The 20,158-nt window shown below is 44.3% G+C and overlaps 1 protein-coding gene across 1 annotated transcript; it reads right to left on the bottom strand.

The window, feature by feature from the left end:
• Nucleotides 1-8,445: 8,445 nt before the first annotated feature.
• On the bottom strand, nucleotides 8,446-12,598 carry Neurod1 (neuronal differentiation 1). The gene is made up of 2 exons (XM_005373354.2): nucleotides 12,370-12,598; nucleotides 8,446-10,813 (listed from the first exon to the last, which is right to left on the bottom strand). Exon 2 carries the CDS (start codon nucleotides 10,800-10,802, stop codon nucleotides 9,735-9,737), a length of 1,068 nt encoding a protein of 355 aa, XP_005373411.1. The 5' UTR covers nucleotides 10,803-10,813; nucleotides 12,370-12,598; the 3' UTR covers nucleotides 8,446-9,734.
• Between the last annotated feature and the right edge of the window lie 7,560 nt (nucleotides 12,599-20,158).

The following is a 20,158-nucleotide window of genomic DNA, read 5'->3' as shown; positions in this document are numbered from 1 at the left end:
TTCAACTTCCAGGGAGGAAATGAGACCTACTGGCATAGAGAAGGAAGTGGAGACAACTGCTGGGGAGGCATCAGTAGTGCTATACTGTCTTTTTTCTTCAAGGCTGCGTAATTTATCTACATCTCCAAGCATTTTGATTAAAGCAGTGATGATCTAGTATTGCTTATGATTCCTTCCACTGGCTGAACTCAACTGGGTAATCCTACTCTATGTGTGTCATTCAGAAGTCTATACTGAGATTTGAAAAAATGACAGTAAATTTCAAGAAAGTAAAAGCAGAAACTGCCAGTGGCTTAAGACCTCGGCCTGTAGCTGCCATAGGACCCTGTCTACATCTTGCTCTTCTTCAAAGCAAGTCACAAAGAGAAAGGGAAAGAACAGCCACTCTTGACAGGAAGTGCAGCAGTCACATCTAAAGAGACAGGTGCATGGGAAGCAGAAGGAAGTTGTTTTCAGTAATCTCTGCAGACCAGACAACACATTGCACCCTTTCGGTTAGAAGTAGTTCACATATCTCCTCTGTGCAACATATACTAACTGTCTTTCAAACCTCCAAATCTCATCCAACTAAAGTATCAGCTGCACAGTCCAGTACCTCATGGATGTGGCTCTTTGGGGTGTATTCATCTTATTCTGGGAACCCGCGAGATGAAAATACAAGTCACCTTCCCACACATGTTCAATATACAATGAGAGGCAAGGAGGGAATAATGATCATAGATGTTTCCATTAAAAAGAGAAGATGAATTGAGGTTACTATAAACACCTACAGTGTCATGGTCTCTGAATTTTCCTTGGCCCTAAACCCTGCTATGCTAGTATTGATTAGTCTTGATGGTCTTCCCCTGCTGACCCACAGAAGAGCTGGTCTAATCCTTCTGTGTTCTCCTTTAACCTCATCTCATGTAGAAGATCGTCATGCCTCCCTATGTACATAAAAAAACTGGGTTCTCTTTCTGTTCCTAGGACAAAATATCTGACATACACCACTTAAAGGGGAGATTTACTTGGGCCTTATGGTTTTAGAGGTTTCAGTGCATGGCTAGCTGGCTTCAAGGCAGAAACATCAGGGCAGAAAGGTATGGTGGAGGATAAGTGCTCAACTCACGATGGCCAGGAAGGATAGTAGGTAAGGAAAGAGTCAAAGAGGAAGGGGCCAGGGAATATAGTTCCCAACATCACACTCCCATGATGCCCTTTTCTGCCTATGCCTTACTTCCTAGCCACCCATTCAGCTATAAACTCATCAGTAGAGTTTACTCATAATTAATCAGCACACCTAGTGAGCATAAATTCCTACTCCTCCTCACCTTGACTCCTAAAATTCTCTTTTGCAATCCTGACTTCTGTATCCGAGAAAAAAGTCTCCTTCCCATTCAGTGTAATTATTTACCAGTCTTCTAGCTCATCTCTCTTCCATACCCTCTACTTGGTCATTCAGAGGCCACACTTTGTCAATTTCATCTTCACTATCTCCAGGGTTTTCTCCACTTAGTGTAGGGTAATGAAGAAGCAATAACAAAAATATAGTATAGTCTTTCTTGTATCAGGTTATTCTCTTTGCTTATGGCAAAAATCCAACTCAAACTCACTTTTAAAAGTACAACCTAATTGGAGGGATGGGAATAGTTCAGAGAGAGAATTAATCTAGCAGCTTAAATTATATAATGCAAGCTACAGTTGGTGTCCATCCTGCTTTCTACCTTCCATGGTGCAGACACCCTTTCCATTCCATGTGTACCCTTTACTCAGCTCTAACTCTACCCCAGTAGCCAATGGCTGTCACAGGTAAGATCTGTTCTCCAAATAAAAACCACATACGTTAGAGCAAGAGCCAGGTGTCTTCATATTTTACAACTAAAAAGGAAGCTTCTCCTTTTCAGAAGCCTTAGGAAAGTCGTCTTGCATAGCATTTCATCTTAAAAAGTTGACATCTTTATCTATCAACAGAGACAGAGTTATGATATAGTTTTCAATTTCTTTGGTAGTCTAAAATCTGAAGTTGTATTTCTTATTCATATGCAGTCAATAAGGGTGAGCAGAAAACTGGAAAGACAGGAAAGATATCATCAACTCTCTAAAACGAACATTTCAAACAAGGTCCAGATCTACACAGCACCAAAACTTCTCTTTAGCTGAAAGCCTTCAGAGAAAATTAACACTAATGTGTGCTTAGAGGAATAAGAGCCATCCCATAATCAGACGTAGAGTCTTGTGGAACTGAGGCTGGAATCTCAACCTTCAGGTTTCAATATTTAAAAAATAGTAATGGCTCAAGGCCCTAAATCAGCCCTGCCCCAAACAGAGACAGAACTTTTAGAAGTCATTGCACCTAAATTCATTTGAACTTTAAATTTGAAAAAATGGGAAACTGTGGCAATGCTACCTTTGTTTTTGGAGTCTATGTTTTTTCAGTATACATGTTAGCCCACAAATCAAGTAAATATGGCATTTTCACATGGAAATTAATTAATGGTTGCTATTTGATGCTTTTTTATGAAATGTTGAATAAGGGTTTTTAAAAATCACCCTTAGGCTGAGGATGTAGCTCAGTGGCACAAGTGCCTGCCTGGCAAGCACAAGGTCCTGAGTTCAATTCCTGGTACCAAAAAAATAAAAAATAAAAAATGAAAATCACCCCTAGTAAAATCTAGATGTCAATTTAAATTCATTCATATGAAAGAAGAGCAACTTTTATATACATAATTCTGATGCTTCCTAACTAGCTATCATTTGCTATCTTCTTCAAGTATCAATTCTGGTACTAACTAAAAATGCTGGTAGTTATATAATGTCTTGTTAAATGTTCACAGTGACACTTTCAGAAGATTTGAATAAGCTTTGGTATAATAATATATATTTAATAACAACTTATGGTAGACTTTAGCATACATCACTTCCCACGGATGCCATCACGAAGTACCGCAAACTGAGAGGCTTAAAACAACCAAAATGCATTGTGTCATCGTTTTGGAGGCCAGAATTCCAAAGTAAGGCGACAGTAGTGTTGGCTCCTTCCTGGAAACTGAGAAAGAAAGTCTGTTCCATGCCTCCCTCTAGCATCTGGTGGTTTGCACAACCCTTGCCATCCCTCTATGTTGGTATAGTCCTCTGCTGACATTGCTGAGAGAAAGAATCAAAAATCTCTCCCACCCCTGCCTTGCTCTTCACACACCATGCCCTCTGTGTGCTGTGGATTTGTGGATTATTATTGTGGATTATTTGTGTGTTTGTCCCTCTCATAGGGACATCAGTGATTAGATTCAAGGCCCACCCTAATCCAACATGACTTCATCTTATTTTTCATCTTACATCTTCGTTATATCTGGACAGGCACTCAGTAAGGTCACATTCTGAGGTTAGATATGAATTTTTTAGGGCAAAGTGGGACTTGTTGAGTGGCGCTTCTCAACACAGTAATTTTTCCCTTAACAATATGTTGTAAGTAAGATAAGTACACCATTGACTAAGCAAAAACAGCTCTTTTTGTTTAGTAGTTTTAGTACATTAATCAGAGTCAAGGAAAGACTAAAATCTTTCTTTATACAAAAATTTCATGTTGGCATTTTAAAACGTACAAGTAACCCTGTCTCTATTAACTAAAAAGTTCTTTTAATAAATATCACTACTTAAACTTAGTTATACCGGATAGGCATCTGTTGCTATTATTTATTGTTTATTTTTGTATTTTTAGTCACTGACTGGAACAAAGATTATTCAGTTATCTGTTAACAATAAGTGATACTTCCCTACTCTTTTTAAAACATACTATTACCCGCTTTATTCTTGAATGTTAACAGTACTGAGTCATGTACTTGCAAACCACAACAGATTATAACTTTATAACTCGCTACTGCAAGTAGACAAGGACTGCAGTTGCTAATAACCCGAGAGGTAAGGAAGTAACAGTTCTCTTACGCACTGTAATACCTCTCCATTGATGTCACTATAATGCTAACTAACATTACCAAGAAAGAAGACAAATGAAATAGTACTCATGTGCTAATCTTAAGACAGTGAGCATTATAAAGTTGAAGTTATAGGTGAAAGTAATTTTGCACACCACTGAATATAGAACAATGGTCAAAAGAGTGATGAACAGAGAGCGAATGGGCAGCATGCCTTAAGAGAATTCTTGATGAAGAAGAAAAAAATGCCACATTCTGGAGACACCTTATAATATTTTAGTACTTTTTAATCCTAAATCCAGATTACTGCTGAGAAATGACGTCTACAAAGAGGTGACTGATAACTCATGATTACTGAACCTCAGAAGGATAGGGGAGAGTCGAGTGACACGTTTGTAACATTTACAGAGCTGAGAATCATTTGGGCTGTAGACTAGACTCACTTGATTTTTAACACAGCAGTTAAGGCAGAAGACCTTCCCATCAGATTGGAGTAATTTGATTAACTTCAAAATATTTATTGAGGATTTCCTAGGTCTTCTAAGCACCAGAGTAACAGCAGCAAACAAAAGAGACGAGGCTCTTGTTCTTGTGAAGCCCGTATCCTACTGGGGCACTAGGTAGGTTAAAAATGAACTAAACATAAATGCACAAGATAATGCCACATCAACAAATGTTCTAGAAAAAGGAGGAATACTAAAACTTTGGTGATTTTGTGTGGTTGATGGTGCTTGGTGAATTAGTTAAGGATCAGAAAAGACTTCTTTGAGGAAGTAGCATTGAAATAAGACCTGGATGAAGAAAGGAAGCCAGGAGTGCAAATGTAGGTGTCTTAGCTTCCTGCAGTTTCCCTATCTGTAAAATAAGGTGTAAGGCAGGCTTGATGATGTCATGTGCAAATGAATGAAAGCACTTCTTGATGACCTGCTAGGTGTGTGAAGATACCTTCCTGAGTATCCTTAGACATGAACGTCTAAAGGAGGTTTAGCTTTTACTCTTGTCAACAGTAAAGTAAATTACCGTGTCAGTGCATATATGCTAAATTATATTTACTGACTCATCTCTTCATGTCATTTCATAATCAGACCTATGCAAACCTTGGGGGTCTGTAAAGATGATAATTGCCACTATCTTTCTACCTTTAAATTAGCTGGTTAAATAGCACAGTAGTATCTGGCCACATCTACTTTTAACCTATCTGAAGACTTAGTCCAGCATTAACCTAATATCCTGTACTTTAAGGCACTTTAAAATTAGCAGTTTAACCAGAAAGTCCTCAGAGACCATGGCCTTGTTAATGGCACTAGTTTGGCTACACAGTTCATTCCTTCAGGGCCATTGAACCAAGTGTTACTGTATGGGAAGAGAGTCCATGAGTCAATTGCCAGTGCAGAATTCTTTCTGACGTAGGAAGGCAGAAGCTCTCAACTTTTGAGTGTATACAGTACAGATTTCTAGCTGAATGGTTCTTGACAATAGTATCCTCTGAAACATAATGCCTGGCCAGGAGCCAGTGAGTGTGCTACCATACAAATCACTGCGAATCTGACTCCCGAACACCTCTTTGCAATGGTAACAAGAGTTCTCAGTCTTGGTGTTGCACAAGATGTTACATTGGCTCTTTTCTTTTTCATCAGACCCTGGAATTAAAGATCTTATTTAGATGGTAGTGGTAGGTGGACAGAAAAAGAGAAGAGAGGAGCTTTTAGTGTGGTTTGAGAAACGGCTTTGCTATTTCACTTCTCCCACTAAGACAAAATCAGCTTTTATTTTGAAGCCTAGTTTTATTAATTGTTTAATAGATATTTTCATGTTAAAATTCTTGTATAATTATAGAACTAAAACAGCTTGGTTCAAACTGTTAGCTAATGATCCATAAATCATTTTAGTAATTGCTAGCTTCCTTCAGAAACTACATTAATTTTATAAGAATGTTCATAGAGCTTTCAGATGTTGAAAACATAGGGGGATATTTTTAAGATCACTAAATTATAATACTACCAATTTTTTCAAGTGTTATTTTACTGTAACGTATTTGAAACCTAAAACTGGTAGAATCTTCCAAAAATTGTTATAATCCTCCATTTAAATTTGTGCAATTGTCTTTTAAGATTAAAAACAGATGATCATACTGTATAATTGCAATTGATGATATAAATAAAAATGTTATACAGAGTATTCCTATTCAAAAGAATTATGCAGCACTTAAAATATTTATCAAAATTTCATCTCCATTGAAATTGTTGGCTGATTTTAAATATCAGTTTCTTCTATAAATAACGATGTGGAGGAATTTCCCATTAAATAAATAGATCCAAGTATCTTATGTGCTCAAGATGAACGAACACAGAGACCCCAGATATTCTCGTAGCAAGCATTACACAGCAAAACTACAGGAAATATTTTTCCCATTAAAGCCAAAGTTGTCAGCATTTCTTCTTTGTGGTTGGTTTTCGCTCAGTAAAATATTTTCTTTTCAGCTAGCTATAAGCATTCGCAAACTGTAAAAGCTATAAAAATCTCTTTTAAACATGGGTAGCAATTCATAAAGGAAATGGTGAAGATAACTTAAAAGGTTTCTTGTGGTTTGAAAGTGCCTTCCAAATATTCATTAAACATTTAAGTGAGTAAATTTGTAGAATATGTTTCTGACATTGGCACTGGTTCTGTGGTATTTCTCTCATCAGATGGAAGTGCTATGTGTTATGCAGAGTGCATGGAGTTCATTCATGCATAAACAATATCATTTTCATAAATTAAAACCTCCCCTGCAGAAGGAACATCTGTGCCTGCCTTTGAATAAAAGATGGTGGCATGTGAGTGACTCCTTGACTAACTGAAAGAATCCCTATGTATTAGAAAGAAAATGTATAGGCAAAATGCAAAGAAAAATGCAAACATACACTTCAGTTTTCATTTCTACCTTATGAAATAAAATGCACCATCCATATTTACCTGCTTTCTGCTTTCAAAGCTGGTAGTCTTAAAATGTCATTCTTTCATTATATCTTTGTTCACTATAGCAACAGTTTTTTAGTTTGCATGCAGAGGTCTAATTTTAATTACAGGTGAAACTGAGCTGCTTAATAGATCAGATCAGATTTGAATGTTCACTTCATGGTCTCTTTTTCTAAAAGGCTGACAGTGTTCAAATACAAGTGTTATATCTCTGAAAGTAAGAACAGTGAGAACAATCCAAAGAGTAGAAGCAACAGCTTGATTCCAAAATAACAACTCTGATTCACTTGGAAGGAGATGGCTGCATTTTGGGTAAAGTTGGGACTAACTTAAATGTATTTCTATCATGTGATGAAGGCTGATGGAAAACATGTTAAAATGATGTATTTTAAATTGCACTCAAACATTTTTAACACTGGAATATTCCTTACTGCTACTGTCACAGCAGTCCCATTGGCAGTGTGATTCGTATGGCTAATTGTTCCCGTCCATTAAATTACTCACATTTTTCTGGAGCAGCTTGCTAAATGAGGTCAGCTTTTTGGAACCCCTAAATCACCAATGAGAAGAAGATTAAAGGAACAAGCTTGGGAATGGAGGTAGTCATCCAATGTGGCATCCAAATCAGAGGAGGAACAATGGAGTTACTAATGACAGTAATCAGAGCACCATGGTAGGGCCAGGGTACAAATGCCAAAATGTTATTCCCTAGAAATTATGACTGTCAGTCATTTCTTCCAGGAAGGAAGGTGCCAAACTATTTTTAAGTGAACTTAAAAATGAACAAAATTATCTGTAAGTTACTTTCCAATAAATTGGGTTCCTGATAAAAGAGAGCAGTGTGACAATAAGAGATGGAAAGCAATTTCACCTTCCTGAAGTATAATACAAACAATACGGTCTTACATACAAGTCACTCATTATCACTTTTCTCTGGAAAAATTATGGAAGCCCATTACAAGATATTTGTGAAAATCTGAAAAGGTTACTTCTTGGGTTCTTTCAGTTACTTCACTCACTTTCCTCTACTATTTTTACAGGTACACAACTTTCTCTTTGGGTCAGAACTCTTTTGCAAGTGGGACCTGTTCCGTTCAGCAAAATGCACAGGTACTAGAACACCAAGAATATGATAATGAGTTAATAGGCTTTAAATGTACAGACAAACAGCTCAGGTACTCGTTTATGACTTGCTTTATAATAAGTAGTTCGATTCACTTTTTAAAAATAGAAGAAAACATGCAATACAACCATTTAAAAGAATGGGAACAAAAATGTAAAGATGAAGGCACTTAAACAAAAACAAAAAGAGAATTATTTGTCCCATTCATTCTGCAACTTTATATTTCAAATAATGAAAGATTAGTTGGGTCTTTTTGTTATCTACAAAGAGCTGATGAATCCCTAAGTAAGTTCAGCAGTATATAGCATATGCCAAAGTTAACTTTTCTCTTTTTACTGTATTTTACAAATGGTGATCGCATTTTAAATTCAGCAAATAAAGCAATTACTTCCCCCTAAGAATAATTGTATATTTTTAAAAGTCACTTCAGGAACAAATGCCACAATTGCTCTGATTTTCAATACTATTTTATTGCAACTGGATGAGTGTTTTCTAAATTGTGCATTACACCATAATATATAGGATTACAAACAAGATTACAGTACAGATCAATTCCAGTGGTACCAGCATCACATCTCAGACAGCACTTATTCTGGACTGCATTTTACATGCAATAGCTATTGTTCTAATTATGAATTAAATGGTTTTAATTTTATTTAAGCTACTGTACTAATTGACTACAATAGGCATAAATCCCAACATTAACACCTGAATAGATTTAGGCTCAGATTTGTTACATGAATACATGATAAACCACCACTTGTGTGACTATGTATAAAATCATGCATTTATATTTCCTGGAAACATCAATAGCTTCAAATGCTCTATAAAATCGTGGAATGCAAAGGAGTAAAAGACTAAAAAGAAACAGTGCAAATTGTATGTGATAGTCAAGCAGCTTTTGATTTAAAGGAGTGTATGTTGGTATTTATTTATAATATGTATATACAAGCTTGTGCAAGTAATGAATTGATATGTTTTGATAAGGAATGTATCTCTTTTTTTTTCATCCTCTTGACAGTTACGGATCTGGTTTATATTTTAGGGAGAAGGAAAGACTTTAAAGTGAAATGAATTGCTCAAATTGTGCAATTTTTTTTACAATTAGAGAAGAAAGGAGTGCTAAGGCAACACAATAACTTTCTAAGCACTTTTCTGCTGGTTTAAATTAGTTAAATTATTTTGTATAAATTAGATATAATTCTACTTTTCTGATATGTATAAAAATTGATGAAGCTGCATGGTTTTAAAATAGGAAATCCACATTATAAAAAGTCATTAAAAATTCTGTACAAAATCACAACAAAATAATTCAGCATGGGAAAGGTAACAAGTAGTAAAATGCTGGTTGAAAAATATATATTTATATATATTTTAATTGGCCCATTACTAGTTTAAAAATTGCATAGATCCTAATTATTGCTTGTGATTTTGTTATCCCGATCAGATAATTAATATGATCTGAATACATCTACACCAAATTCGTGGTGCACTTTTTTTTTAACTTTACTGTATTATCATCTTTTAAAATAGAAGAGCTATAGAAAATTATACATAAGGTGAACAGGAACTTTGATCCCCTGTTTTCCCCAAAGGCAGTAACGACAATAAATACATATATCACTTGCAGCTTGGAGTATTTGCACTTTGCAGCAGTAGTACCGAGAGGGCTGCCTTTTGCAAACAGGACAGTCACTGTAAGCACAGTGGGTTCGTTTCCCAGGCGTGGTGAAACCGACGTGCCTCTAATCGTGAAAGATGGCATTGATCTGGGCATTCATGACCCTCTCATGATGTGAATGGCTATCGAAGGACATAATATTGTCTATGGGGAGCTCGCAGCGAGGGGCAGCGGCGCCGGAGAAGATTGATCCGTGGCTTTGGGGCCCTGCCAGGGTCGCTGCAGGATAGTGCATGGTAAAGGCATAATTTTTTTCAAACTCGGCGGACGGTTCGTGTTTGAAAGAGAAGTTGCCGTTGATGCTGAGCGGAGGGCTGAGAGGTCCGTCAAAAGAGGGGCTGGTGCAGTCGGTCAGGGGGCTTTCGAAGAAGGGCTCCAGCGCGGCGCTGTAGGCATGCGGCGGCGGCTTCACGTGGAAGACGTGGGAGCTGTCCATGGTGCCATAAGGCGGGCTGGGCAGCCCCGGAGACTGGTAGGAGTAAGGGTGCACCGGGAAGGAAGCGCTGGCCGCGGGCAGGTGCGGCGGCATGTCCTGGTTCTGCTCGGGCAGAAAAGTCCGAGGGTTGAGCTGCAAGCAGCCCGCCACCAGGTTGGTGGTAGGCTGCGACAGGCCCTTGCAGAGTGTCTGTACGAAGGAGACCAGGTCAGGGCTTTTGCCTGAGCGCAGGATCTCGGAGAGCGCCCAGATATAGTTCTTGGCGAGGCGCAGCGTCTCGATCTTGGAGAGCTTCTGCGTCTTGGAGTAGCAGGGCACCACCTTGCGCAGGTTGTCCAGCGCCGCGTTCAGCCCGTGCATGCGGTTCCGCTCCCGCGCGTTCGCTTTCATGCGCCTCAGTTTAAAGCGCTCCAGGCGCGCCTTAGTCATCTTCTTCTTTTTGGGGCCGCGTCTCTTGGGCTTCTGATCATCCTCTTCCTCTTCTTCCTCCTCTTCTTCCAGGTCCTCATCTTCGTCGTCCTCCTCTCCCCCATTCCTCAGGGAGTCTTCCTCCGCGTGCATGGCCTCCAGGTCGTCCTCCTTCTTGTCTGCTTCGTGCTCCTCGTCCTGAGAACTGAGACACTCGTCCGTCCAGCTCGGGGGACCCTGGGGCTGAGGGTCGCCCATCAGCCCGCTCTCGCTGTACGATTTGGTCATGTTTCCGTTTCCTGTATTCGACAGGGGAGAGGAACAAGCAGAAAGAAAAGGAGAAAAACGCTATACCGAAAAGCTAGCTAAGCCTTCGGCTCCCACTTACGCCGGTACAAATGCACGTGCGCAGAGAAGCACCAGCTCCTTGCAAAATGGATACCGCTGTGGAAAAGTTAAAGGCAGTGGCTTACAGTGGTGTGTGTGCGCCCCGCTGGTATGTAGAGAGACGGGGCCGGGGTGTTGGTGCGTGGCGGTGGATGTGTGTGTGTACATCACTCACGCGTGTGTGCATGTTCCACCGTGATTAACTTAACTGTGTTGATGGTGACTGCCCTGCAGGATAACGCGTGTGGAGCTGAGTGTACATTTCAGAGACTTCATGTTTATCAGCACGTGTCCAAAGTCATTCACAACTCTACAAAAATGATGAGTTTGAAAATCGCACGTTCTGTTCCCTTCTCTGTGCTGGCTTCTCTGCGCTTGGCGTTGAAATGGAAGAGCCATTACATAATTTACTAACACTGGCCACGATTTGTAAGAAGATTAGAATGAAAAGAGATTGCAGAGCAAATGCACGAAGGCGGGGTAAGTACGGAGTTTCTACCGAATTATTCTCCTATCAACGAAATATTGGCCAACAAAAGTGGGCAGCAGTCTCCCATCCCTCTCTCACCTTTCCCCCCTCGTTTCCCACCCCTCACCCTCCCTTAAATTTCCGCCTTGTACAAAAGCGCTGGCTGGAAGGCGAGAGCTGGGGGTGGCGCGAGCGCTCTCCCGCGCGCCGGCCCGGGGATCAGGTGTGGAAGGCTCTTCTCTAATAAACAGCCCATTGAATGGGCCGCCCGCTCTTTATCTGGGCTTTCAAAGTTCGCCTCAAACCTCCCTTTAAAGGATTGAGTAATTATAATGGTCAGCGATTGGCAACGGCGAAGTTGCTGCTTCTAATACCGAGTATAAAAAGCCCCCGATAAAGCAACTGAATTTTTGGCTCCTGCCCACAGAACAGTAACAGGTAGCAGCCTGGGTCCCTCTGGCTTCACCACGCTCCTCGCCCCTTTTCAACAAACTATTCCTGAACCCCACTTGCTTTCCAGGGTGCGGGCATTCAAGCAATCCACGGCCCTTTCGTTCACTGAAAAAGAGAGTTTGACACTCCCACGGGGCATAAAATACACGCTCACAAAATAAATCTCGGCAGTAGGTTTTCTTATTTCTTTTTTTTTCTTACTAGAAGAAGTGAGATAGTGAAGTAGCTATTTCCCTTTAGCACTTGAAAAAAAAAACTAGCAAATAATTACAGTTACTGTGTATTCCCTTTTAAAAAAAAAATTCAAGAAGCTTCTATCCTATTAAATTTTATTTAAAATTTAATCAGAAAGCCTGCAGGGGGTACTTGAGTGCTGGGACTCATTATGTGCTAGTACTTGTGGGCCATTACGGGAAAGATGCTGGTCTCAAAGCACCTGCACACGCTCCCAGATGCGCACATACCCTACGCAGAGGTACATCAGGTCTTCAATTATTGCTTTTATTGTCCAGCAAAGGGCGGAAAAAATGAGAGGTCTATAATTACCTGTTGTTGTTAGCAGGTCCTGAGCAGTGATGGTCTCATAACCCTGGGCTCTCTGGACGCCGTGCCTCCTGCGTGGGCGAATTCCTCGTGGCCCGGCGGCGCGGGCGCTCAGGTTATATAGCCGAGTTGGGGATGCGGAGCGCGGGCGGGGCCGAGAGCGGAGCAGCCGGCGGTCCCTGCGCGCGGCCCCTGCGCACGCGTCCGGGCTGCGCGCTCCTGCCCCCGCCCCCCGCCCCCCTCCTCTCCCGCCCTCTGCCTGCGACAACCGCTCCCCTCACCCCCACCCCCCCCACCCCTTCCCCTTCCTCCCCGGCATGCGCCATATGGTCCTCCCGGTCCAGCCAAGAGCCGGGGACCACGTGACCCGCCTATTTGTATGCCGCGGAGCGCTCCATTCCGGCCCCTTTGTGGCCAGAAGAAAGTGGCCCATCTGTCGCCAGTTAGAGACTCCGCGGACCTGTTTTTACCCGCAGGAGAGATTAACCCTTTCAGGCGGCAGAAGGGAGAGGGCGCGAGGAGGGGCGGGCTTGCGGGGTAGGGAGCGGGAAAGCCAACCCCGACCCGGTCCAGGTCCCGGGAGCAGCCTGCGTCTGCGCGGGAGGTCAGGCTGGGGTGACGGAGGCACGAACACGGAAACTGAGGCACGCGGTCGACAGCCCTCTCGGCGGCACTTGTCTTCCGGGGAGCCTGACTCTCTGCCCTCCCTGAGAGGCCCACGTCGTGGCTTCGGGCCCCTTGGCAGACGCTTTCTGATTGGCGCCAAAGGGCGGCCTCTCCTAATCTCCATCGGTCCTTGTCGGTGCACAAAATCTCCACGTAAAAATGGCTTCATCCGCGCAAGCACCGCTGAGACCGGTTCCCCAGCCTCCCCAAGAGCACACCCCTGCTCTCCCAGCACCTGTACTGCCCTCGTACTCCCACCACAGCTAGTCCTACCCTGGAGACCCTCACTGTGTTCTCTCGTCTCTGTCTCTCTCTGTCTCTCTGTCTCTCTCTGTCTCTCTCTGTCTCTCTCTCTCTCTCTCTCTCTCTCTCTCTCTCTCACACACACGTACACTCAAAGGGCAAGCGTTGGCCTCATTGGCCTTCACGATGCTTTGTTGGCAAAACGAGGCTTCTCCTGTTGGGCAAAGGGATATCCCCTGCTCAGCCAGTCCGGGGAAGGCTACGGCCTTGTCCTTGTAGCTCAGACAAGGACCACAAGCCCGGTGGTGATGGTCATCCTGCCACAACTTGGCCTGCACCCTTGGCCCCAATCTTGGGTCTATGGGTAGCTGCGTGGGCCAAGAACAAGGTTCGAGGGGCCAGTGTTGAAGGGTCTTTTCTCTCTTTCCATCAAGGTCATTAGCACTACTCTTGCCAGCACCTCCCTGGTTTTCCAACTGGGTATCTGATGTGTGGTAGCCTCCACCTTCTGGGTAAAGCAAAGCCTACCCAGCTGAAAAGGCTGTGTTTATTCCTGAATAGTCAAGACAGGTTCCAAAATGACACTTTTTTGAAAGACAGGAAGGAAAGAAGGAAGGGAGGAAACGGAAAGCACCGCTGAACCCTTCTCTGCGTACTGTTTTTCACACTACTTTTCTTCCAAGCCTCTTTTGTACTTCTTACCTCTCCCAAATCTGAAGCCCTTCGCAATGAACCTGTCCTACCTGAACTGCTCCTCCAAAGACGGTTGCCCTAAAGGTCCCTGGAGTTTGCAAACAGCGACAGGATTTCGGGGCTGGGGTGGGTATCCCTTCCAGGGGCTGGGGTTAGAGGAAGAGGGCTGTAGGAGATCAGTCTCCGGTAGGAGATCAGGAAGGTGGCAACCAGCACAAACACAAAAGAGGAAGAAAGGAACTGTGGGGTGCGGCCTGTGGACCACGGCCTGGCATGAATTTTTCTCAAGTTCCAGAGCAGAACTGTGTGGACTTTTTGGTTTTTCTGTGTCCCTCGCCGGGCTGGCTAAGAGCACAGAGGAAGATCAAAGGAGTCACCAAGAAGCGTGGCTCCGGTATTTCCCCTGGTACCCTTCGAATACCAGAGTGCCCTGAGCCTGCAGTCCACACCCGGAGGCCCGGTAATGTTCTAATGTTCGCGATAGGGCCTAAATTCTGTCCCTTTGGGAGCTGGTCGCATCCTGCAGCGAGGATAGGGAACTTCTGCTTTGGCTCTTATTTCTGTATTTTGGGGGCGCTCCAGAGGAGATGTTAGGGCGGGGTGGGACAGAGGGTTCCAGATGCCCAGAAGGCCCGGGATGGTCGTGAGTGCTCTCTGCTAAGACCCCACCCACTTCCGCCCGTGGCATCCGCTGGAACGATGGGGGATTTTGGGGGAGCTAGAGGTTGGTGCAAGAAGGAAGCTAGGGATTGCAATAGACTGGGCTCATGTGCACGGAGTGAGCGAGTTCTGAGGCCGGTTTGCTCCCTCTCCTCGCTGATAAATTCTCCTCTAATCCCCTGCGCGTCGTTTTGCCAAGGCCTGGGGATTTGTATAAAAGGAAAGCCTCTCGGGGTGTCCGGAGACCTGGCTGGTTTGGCCTCAAGGGGTAGCTCTGGTGCTTTCCCTGTGCACAGGGGTCGACCTGAGGCCCAGGCCTCGTGGCGCTCGGCAGGGTCCGCAGAGCCCCAGGGAGGCTGCCGTCGGGTACTCGGGGCCACAAGGGAGGAGCCCAGAAACGGCCGGGTGGGGCTTTTTTGTTCCGGGAGTGGGGGGCGGGTGGGACGCGCGCCGCGGACTCAGCGCCGAACTCCGGCCCTTTGTGGCTCCCTCCTTGGACTGGCTTGGACGGTTGCAGACTTTCCCCCCTCCTGACCCCCAAGTTCTCGCCCTGGGCCCTCGCGAGCGGCTAGCTGCCTCCCCCAGCCCCGGCCCCACCGGGCGCTGCAGGCTGCCGAGCGGCACGCGAGCCGCACGCGCTGGCAACAAAAGCCGCTTTCATGACTCACTGCCCTCGAGCAATGCCCTGGGTCTGCCGCCCCCCGGGTCCCCGCCGCTGGCGGCCGCGGCTCAGGACGGCCGCCGGCCGTTACAGGGCGGCGAGGGGCGCGTGTTGGGGGAGGGGGAGGGGGCGGAGGCGTGGGGTCGGGACTGGGGGTGGGGAGCGCGTGGCTGGCGGCTGGGGGCGGGGGACACCCTCACTCGCAGAGCTGAGATAAAGCTGGGGCCCGGCCGGCGTCCCCGGCCGTGACCCGTTTCTCGGGAAACAGATCTTGCTCCTGCGGACGGAGCTTTGCGTCCGATCGGCGGACCTGTGCGGCCAGGAGCCCGTACCGCGAGTAGGGCGTCCTTCCAGGCCTGGGCGCCTTCCCGGCCGAGCCCGGCGCTGTGTGCCGGTCCGGCCCGGCCCGCGGCTGGAGCTGTCCGGCTCGACAGGCAGGCGGCGGGAGAGCCCGGAGCAAGAGATGCTATTAAAATGCCTCGCCACCGCCCCGAGCGCAAAACCCGTCCTCCCCAGATCTCCTGGGCTTGCGGCATAATCTTAATTAAGATAATTGATTCATATTGCACCTGCGAGAACGGAAAAAAAATTGATTCCAACCCCCAGCCCCACAAATTGCTTAGAGCTATTGGATGGATCACGACGCGGCTGTGATTTGGGGAGTGATTTAGTGCCGGGCTCCCCTAGCTCGGCCTGTCAGGGCCCTTTTATTTATTATTTACGTTCGCTTGTCCCGCGGGGCTTTGGTGGCTCCCCTCCGAGCGCTGAAGACTTCGAAGGGACTTAATGTCTCAGAATTAAGGGGATTTCCTTATACCGTTCAGCAGGTAGAATCAACACTATAAAATAAATGCCGTCCGAACATCCTGGCAGACGCAGGACTCTGGCACGATTGTGCGTCAGTTTGTGCGTGCCTCATGCGTCAGAAAGCCTGTGTGTGCATGTGTGTGTGTGTGTGTGTGTGCGCGCGCGCGTGCGCGAAACTAGCTCAGTGTACAAGTGCGTGAATCTGAGTGTGCGTGTGCAAACGCGTGTGACATTTTTGCGAGTGTGTATATACTGGTGTGTATTTGTGTGTGAACATGTATGTGAATGCGTCTATGTGTGCAGGGACTGTGGGTGAGTGTGTGTCTATAGTGGGGGTGTCACAATGTGCACAGGACAGTGTGTGTTCTGGGCCCAACTACTTTCCAGGGAGGAGCGAGAACAGAGGGCCCGCACCTGTTTCCCGGGCGGTGGGGAACAGCTTGTAGTCCAAAGGGGACCTGGCAGCACCCGGTGTTTGCCAGCTTTTGCCTTAACAGAAATAGCACGCAAACAAAAATCCCTGGTAGCTGGGCGTCGCTTCAGGAGTGGAACGCGAGACAGCGACGGCGTCTAAGCGACCTCCGAACAATGGCTAAGGCCGTGGGTTGGGAGAGGGGCCCTGGGCAACTTCCTGGAGGCCCGAAGAGCCCGGGCTTGGGGCCCAGGGCAGCTCTGGGGAGAAAAGGCTTCCCGAAAATATCAGCACCGCGGACAACTCCCTCCCCGCTGGCCCTGAAATTCCAAAAACCCCCTTGATCAGTCTTTCACGACTCCTGTTTTTTTTCTTTCCCTAAATGTAAAAGGTCTAGCCCAAAACTTTTAGTCAGGATTGTGTAAATCTGCATGAAATTAGCCACCTTTTCAGAATAAATTTCCTGGAAAACTAGGTGTGTGGAGGGGGAGTTTGAATTATAAACTTGAGGTGATGAGACTGAAACAAAGACAAATCAGAAAGTGAATAAATTTTTTTTAAAGCTGGGCATTATTCTAATATTTGCATTTATGTGCCACAGGACTTCAAAACAAATAAACCTCACATTTGCTTTCCTTAGAAACATTATGTCTAAATTGTTTTTGATTTTGCTTTTTTAATGCAGCATAAATTTTATTGAGATTATAAACTTTATTACTATCACCCTATAACTCTCCAGATATTTTACATTGTATCTTTTATTAATGGTAAAAATAAACCTACAAACGCTAAAAGGAATTATTCCCTCAGATTTGGTAAGCCACACAATTATTTAAACCATATCAGATTTAAATATTCCATATTACTATCCATAACTTATCCAGAATACACCGGGAAAAATCTAGTATAGATGCAGCCCTGAGAGCAAGCACTTTATTAACTCAAATCTCTTAGCAATAAAATATCACATCCTCCCACATGCACCCTGTTATAATTTTCAAAATGCCATTATTATAGAAAAATCCTTACCACATTTTCAGACTTCAGTGTAATGGAAAATATAATTATTTCTGATTCACGAATTCACCCCTAGAGTCTCACGTTCTTTAAATAAAATGTTTTCTTTCCCTTTTAACAAATGCATTTCCACTTGAATTAAATATTGATAATTTGACCTTTTACATCTTTAACTAATCAAAGTGGGAAAATTCCAAATGTAGATCTCAGAGTTTGGCCCTGGTGGGTCCTTCCGCTTGAGTAGGCGCTGAGATTAAAGGAGTCGAACTTCCTCTTTCACTGCTCTCTCTTTGCACTAATTGCTTATGCAAAAAATGCAGATTTGTATTAATTAGTAACTCCACTGATTAGTTCTGTGGTATTTTCACATAATAAATCATGCTGCAGACATGAATTTTGGCACATCACCCAGTGGTGGCTCAGGCTGCAATACAAATTTCATATTAAAATAAAATCTCTGACTAAATCTACCTTTCGAATGCAGGTATCATGAGCAGCCACCTGCTGGGAGCACTTGCCATGGGAAATTATTTTTACTCAGTGACAAGCCTCTTTGGGGGCCCAAACAGAACGATTTGATTATGAAGTTAGGTTCTAATAAACAAATAAATAAATAAACAGACACACATGACAAAAATGTGCCTAAACTGTAGTCATTTTGCAAACAATAATGCTATAACAGAGGATCTACTTAAAATGGGATGCAATGTTTAAACATGACTTCCCAAGTTACTGATGAACATTTTTGTCTGGTATCTTCCTGGGAGATTTTTGCCGATATGTTCTGATCTGCTGGGATTCTCTCATAACTGAAACTCATTGCCTTTCCCCCTCCCTCACCAGGCAGGCCAGTTCTGAAAAATAAAAGGAGCATAGAATATCTGAGGGAGAAATCTGAATGCAAAATTCTCAGAGGGAGCCGGCCACCTCTGCCATACTAGCATAGGATGAGAAGCTACGAGGCAGGATGAGGAGCAAATGCTCTTCTCCACACTGGTTACTGTATGAGCTTCTACTCAACCGCTTGCCTTTCCCTTGAAAACAGTCTAATTTGAGGAGGCAGATTACAGCCAACATTGCCAAAATTATGAATTCAACCCAGATGCTTTTTTGTGCTACCAAACCCTCAGCACGCCCTTGTTTTTGTGCCATCGGTGACGCTTTTCCAAGAGCTTTTAGGTGCTGCCAGAACCTTTATGCTCTTTCTGTTCCCTGCCCATCCAAACTTACTGTTCCGAGCAGCCCATACACACGTATGTCTTAAGAAGAGAAAGCATGATACCTGATCAGATGCTCCTATCTGGAGTGCTTGCAGAGTCACAGAGCAGAAGGAAAAGCAATAAGCATTTAACATTGATATTCGGATGTTGATAAAGCCTAAGGGAGATACATTTTGGATGGAGTCTGGGATACAATACCGCATTCCAATAGCACTACACTGGCTGGGGCCTCCATCTACCTTTAAGTCTTGTGCTTGGGTGAGTGGATATTTGGCTGGGGGTGAGGAAGTAAAGCTCCCTGGAAGTTCTCTTTCAAGCCAACATTTACTGCACCTTTTAGACTCAGTAAGTGGTGAAAGGGCATACTCATGCATTTTGTGGTCTTTTAATTTATCGGAGTGGTGGAAACTTTTTTAAAGAAATGAAATTATGAAAGGTCCACAGAGGTGGTAATTTAAATCAATAATATACTATTTTCCCCCTCCTTTGAAGTCACTCCTGAATCATACTTCTCAGGGATTTAGATGAACCAGATCTCTAGTCTGTGATGAGAAATAATTATCCTACATTTTCATGTTTATCGACAATGTCAGAGTACAATAGCTGCATAGACAACTAGGGTGGACATAAGTGGACACTGAATTTGCTTCAGTTTGGATGTTTCTTCTTTTGAGAATTTGTCTTCTCAGTCACTTCCCTTCAGAAACTGCTGCTTCACCAGGCAGTAAGTGCGTTCAGCAAATCTGTCTTGAATACCACCACATACTGGGGACTGTGCTGCTAGATGCTGGGTGAAGAGGGGTACAGAGAAACCCATATTAGACTCTGCTTTCTGGAGGTTTTCTGCCTAGTGAGAGAGAAAGGTTTATTAAGATTCACACACAAGGGAGTATGTACACACCCACTTGGAACTGAGAGCAGGGAAGAAAACCAACTCACCAGTACAGAAAAGTGAGTAACAAAGGAACCCAGCCCAGGCTGGTGGGGAAAGACTCCCTGAAAACGTGGAGTTCTAAGGGAACAAGAAAAAAGTTGCCCGTGAAGGGTGCTGAGCTGAGAAACCTTCAGTGTAGCACTAAGAAGAGGAAGGAAAATGCAAAGAAGGAAGCCAAAGGGAAGACAGCACAGAGCCTGGCTGCCATAACAGAGCTTTGAGCTGTTGAGCAAGATGTGGCTGGGATTTAGGAAAGACTTACATTTTCACAAAGACTGTTCTAACCAGAATGCAGTGAACTGATGGCAGAACCAGGTTGGAAGGATATTGCTGTTATCCCAGCAAGAAGGGATGGTACTAGAGCCAGGCTGGTTGTGGAGGTGATGAATAAAGTCAGAGAGTGGGGCTGGGGATTTAGCTCAGCGGCAAAGCACCTGTCTGGCAAGCGCAAGGTCGTGAGTTTGGTTCCCGGTACCGGA

The sequence above is a fragment of the Chinchilla lanigera genome, unplaced genomic scaffold (assembly GCF_000276665.1).
Source record: "Chinchilla lanigera isolate Chin_1 unplaced genomic scaffold, ChiLan1.0 scaffold00002, whole genome shotgun sequence".
Lineage (NCBI taxonomy): Eukaryota > Metazoa > Chordata > Mammalia > Rodentia > Chinchillidae > Chinchilla > Chinchilla lanigera.
The sequence above is the reverse complement of the archived record's forward strand: the minus strand, read 5'-3'. Positions and strand labels throughout refer to the sequence as shown.

Bases quoted from the DNA above. Each gene is read 5' to 3' on its own strand.
- Neurod1 (XM_005373354.2), bottom strand. From the start codon at position 10,802: ATGACCAAATCGTACAGCGAGAGCGGGCTGATGGGCGACCCTCAGCCC.